We start from the raw sequence: 4142 nt of genomic DNA, 5'->3' as shown, positions 1-4142 counted from the left end.
TATTATTTCTTCATTATTATTCTTTTTACTTTAACTGGCCTTTACTACAGCTAAAAACAGGGACCTAACTGGTCCTTCAAAGAAACAAATTGTCAAAAGACTAAATGAAGAAAACTAAAATGGGAGTGGCACAGGAGTGGGAGTCGTTCTGAATGGGAGCGGGATGGGAGTGGGAGTCAATTTACCAGGAGTGGGACGGGACAGGATTTTTTTTGTTATGCTGGCCTGGGATTAGGATGGGACAAGACATTTTTCTGTGGAAGCGGGATGAGACAGGAGAGAAAATCCACACCCGTGTCACCCTCTACTCCAGACTTGAAGGTATTGTTTTATATCCCCAATAAAGCAGGGTTTTGGTTGGGGAACATATGCACAGTCCTTGAAGGTGCACATATGGATGTGCACCAGCTGGTATAATCACTCAGTCTCTGCATTTATAGATGTTGGTGGCCTCTAAGCCACCCTGCAGGGCTTTACTAAAGTTTGAGATTTTGAACACACACATTCTCAACCAGGTTATTTTATATATGTAATTGATACAAAATATATAAAGTAAATGGCTGCTGCAGACTTTAGATGCAACTAATGAAGACACAGAGACTGTTTTTAATTTTTTTTAATGATAAAACATTAAAAACGAGCATTAAAAAAAGTCTCCAAGCTGCCACCCCATCATCCCAGCTGCACCGCTGTGGTCTGAGCCAGGACTCTGGTGCAAGTCGACAGAAAGGTCAGCACTTGAACACCTGCAGGCGTCAAAAAGGTGAAGGCCTGGCTCTGCAGGCTCCTCATCATGCAAAGATTTAAAACCTGCCCCAAAAGGAGCTCCAATAAACTCCTGCCATCCACATGTCTCAATCTGTCGCCAAGGAGGCTGTGGTCCATCACCGGGAAAAGCCATCCAAGCAGCCCTGGGTTAAAACACACACACACATTTGGTTAAGTTGAGAAAATCTAATAACGCACAGCAAAACCTGTCTGCTGAGCCTTTCGCTGACTTTTTAAGTGGTGAATCTGAATGAAACTGTCACAAACGGGTCAGAAACCTCTTATCAAGATAAGCTTTTAACCTCAGAGACCTTATAGTTATAGAAATAATGTGTAAATAAGTTTCAAAGTAAGTTTTAAGATGGAGCTTTTTGGGTGATCTGAATATTTCAGAAAAACTTTCTGTAAAATACCAGAACATTTAGAGCATCTTAGATCTCAAAGGGTTAATATGTCTGGATGCAGCATGGCAGCCTCAACTTCACTGTGGAGGAAGGGAAAATAACCAACAGAACCAGAGCTCAGGTTCTGCTCTGAAATCAACCCTAAAACTTTCATGCTCAAAATCTCCTTGCTCATCTGTCCATTTAAAGTCCCAGTTGTTTTTAAGTCACCAGTATTTGATATAATAGTCAAATAAACATTTTCTTTACTTAATTGAAAAACAACATTTTAAAATCTGTATGTTTGTGTTAGCATTAGGGAAAAAGATTATTGTTTGAGAGAAAAAAAACGTTGCTTAATTATTAAAGTCTTCAGTGGAACTCGGAGGTTAAATCGGCAGATTCCTATAGGAGTTCTGAACGGAGGCGCAGGGCTCAAATGTCACAACAGACCCGCCTATGTCCTCAGAGTTCTGATCCAGATGTTCGTCACAAGCGGGTCAAATTAATGCTTCAACTCTTTTCAGTTAATATTTCAGCTTCTATAACCCACAACCTTCAATGATCATTAATATAAAAACCACTTTGTACATCGGGGTCGGTTTATTCCACTTAAAGTCAGTTTATTGAGATTTATTTGGTGTAGAAACGCTACCTCAGGGTTCACTCCTTGGCCTTTTTCTCGCTGTTCTGCAGCTTTTCCACGATTTTCCTCTCATGTCCTGCAGGATTCTGTCGGTTCGTGTTCTCACTAGCCTCCTTCTTGGTTCTGCCTTTGCGGGCCGAACCCTCTGCAACACAAGCACGGGATAAACCGTTAGTTATAATTCGTGTGAAGTTCTGCAGAAACAAGAAACCCGTCTCCTCACCTGCATATTTGTCTGTCAGGTTGTAGCAGTCATACTCATCGTAATGCTCCTCCTCAAACTTGGACAGCTTCAGGTTCTTCACGTCGACGTGGCTCATGATCGCCTCGAATGCTTCAGAAACGGTGGGAAATCACAGACCGTCTGGACGTGTTCTGGTTCTTCTCTGGGTTTGTTTTCCTCTCCTCCCTCTGGGTGACTTTTTATAAGTTTGTGTGCATATTGCTCCTCCTCCTGCTCCTGTTCCTCCTACTTTCAGTCCAAACAAACAATTGTTGCATCAGCTGCACGTCCAGCACGTATGCCCCCCCCCCCCCCCCCCAACAGTCATTATTGAGGAGATCATTTAAAAAAAAAACAACAGATTATCAACCACAAGTCCAGGAAAACAAATTAAATAAAAGTCAAAATACAGAAATATGTAAAACAAACAAACAAACAAACAAACAAACAAACAAACAAACAAAGGCAAGCACGAGGCAGAAAACAAACTGGACTAAAGAGTGAAAATGTTGGGTTTACGATGCCAAAACTTGGAAAAGGGGGTACACCTGTTAACACCTGTTACAGAAGCACAGAAGAAACCTCCATCAGTTATAAAGAATACAGCAACCGGCTAACAGTTAGCCACTGATGATGCTAAAGTTGGCATCTTCCAACTTCTAGACATCCTGTCGACATATTTCCATTAAAGATGTATTCACTAAGAAAACTATCTGCTCTGGGATTACTGTGGGTGACCTCCAGACTGTAGACAACTCTTCATAATCCATATATGGTAGTGGTTTCCTGTTTTAGATGGTGTGACCCAAGGAGGCTTTGGCAGAAAGTGCTCTGGTCAGATGAGACCAAAACCAAGCTCAAGTTTACAGGAAGAGAACTGTTCAGTTTGACCAGAAACACACCATCTCCACAGTCAAGGATGGAGGTGGAAGCATTATTCTTGAGGTCATTTTTCTGCTAACAATGCAATAACACTTTCACGCTCAGGAGCCAATGGACAGGGCCATGTCCTGCGTTTCTCCACCCAGTTCTGAGTAGATCAAATACTTGTTCCACTGAGTGACAGTAAATCAGATTTCAACCTTTACATAATTATGGTTCGGTAAATAATAATTTACAGAACTTTTACCTAATTTTCTGTCTCATTCAGATTAAACTAGCAGAACTTCATTTCTTTAGGAATTTCCACAATATTTAGGATCGTGTTCAGTTTTAATGTTTTCAGGAATTTTAATCTTTCACATGAATGATTTCTTTAAAAATAGCATCAGTTTAGCTTTATTTATGATTAAAAACCAGGTTTTAAACCTTTGTTGTCAATTATAACAAAATTTCAACCAAGTTTTTTTACAGCTTTGAAATTTTAAGCTGGAATTGCATTTCTTTGGTCATGTATTTATTTCCTTTCTATTATACATATTAAACATACTTTCCTGTTTTATTGATTCATTTATTTTTTGTATATTTTATGAATACATTTAATAAACATTTATATATTTTAATAACCAGTTTTGGTTGTGATGATTTTCAGAAGCAGGAATCTACATCTTTCAGCTTTATTTTCTGGGTTTGTCTGGATATGAAACTGAGCAGAAAGAAAACAAATTTTGATTCTTTTTATTTTTGCCTTTAAATTTCTCACCAGAAGAGACCCCTTCCTTTGTTTTATGTTTAATAAGCAGCAGCTGCAGTTTTCTCACGGCCCTGACCTCATTCACAGCTTCTGGTTGTGGATCAAGCTCACCTGAAACCTTCTGAGAGACGTGAAGAAGACTTTAATCTGAATAAGACGGCCGAAAGTTGATCTTGTGAAACAAATAAACTGTTATCTTCAGATTCAAAGCTCAGCTGCAGGGTAACAAAAAGATAATCAGTTTATATGTTTAGCAGAAAACAAGCTGTGGTAAAGAGCTAAATAATTCACCTTCTTGGTTCAGAAGAAACCAGAATGCTGCAGGTCAGCTGAGCAGGAAGGTTTGAACCAATATCTGATCTCAGACCAGCTCTACTGTTTCAGTCTGAAGAAAACGTTGAGCTGAATTTATCTGAGAACAGAAACACACAGATATGTTCCTGGGGTTGGGATTACCCCGTTAAAAGCTCCATTCAAGATGTGTTGCAT

The 4142-nt window shown here is 39.5% G+C and overlaps 1 protein-coding gene across 1 annotated transcript; it reads right to left on the bottom strand.

Annotated features, from left to right (window-relative positions):
* Positions 1 to 601: 601 nt before the first annotated feature.
* On the bottom strand, positions 602 to 2203 carry LOC124863176 (nuclear protein 1-like). Its single transcript, XM_047357444.1, has 3 exons — positions 2021 to 2203; positions 1807 to 1942; positions 602 to 911 (listed from the first exon to the last, which is right to left on the bottom strand). The coding sequence occupies exons 1-2, from the start codon at positions 2115 to 2117 to the stop codon at positions 1815 to 1817; spliced, it is 225 nt and encodes a 74-aa protein (XP_047213400.1). The 5' UTR covers positions 2118 to 2203; the 3' UTR covers positions 602 to 911; positions 1807 to 1814.
* Between the last annotated feature and the right edge of the window lie 1939 nt (positions 2204 to 4142).

The sequence above is a fragment of the Girardinichthys multiradiatus genome, chromosome X, assembly GCF_021462225.1.
Source record: "Girardinichthys multiradiatus isolate DD_20200921_A chromosome X, DD_fGirMul_XY1, whole genome shotgun sequence".
Lineage (NCBI taxonomy): Eukaryota > Metazoa > Chordata > Actinopteri > Cyprinodontiformes > Goodeidae > Girardinichthys > Girardinichthys multiradiatus.
Note: the sequence above shows the minus strand (reverse complement) of the source record. Positions and strands in the feature narration are given on the sequence as shown.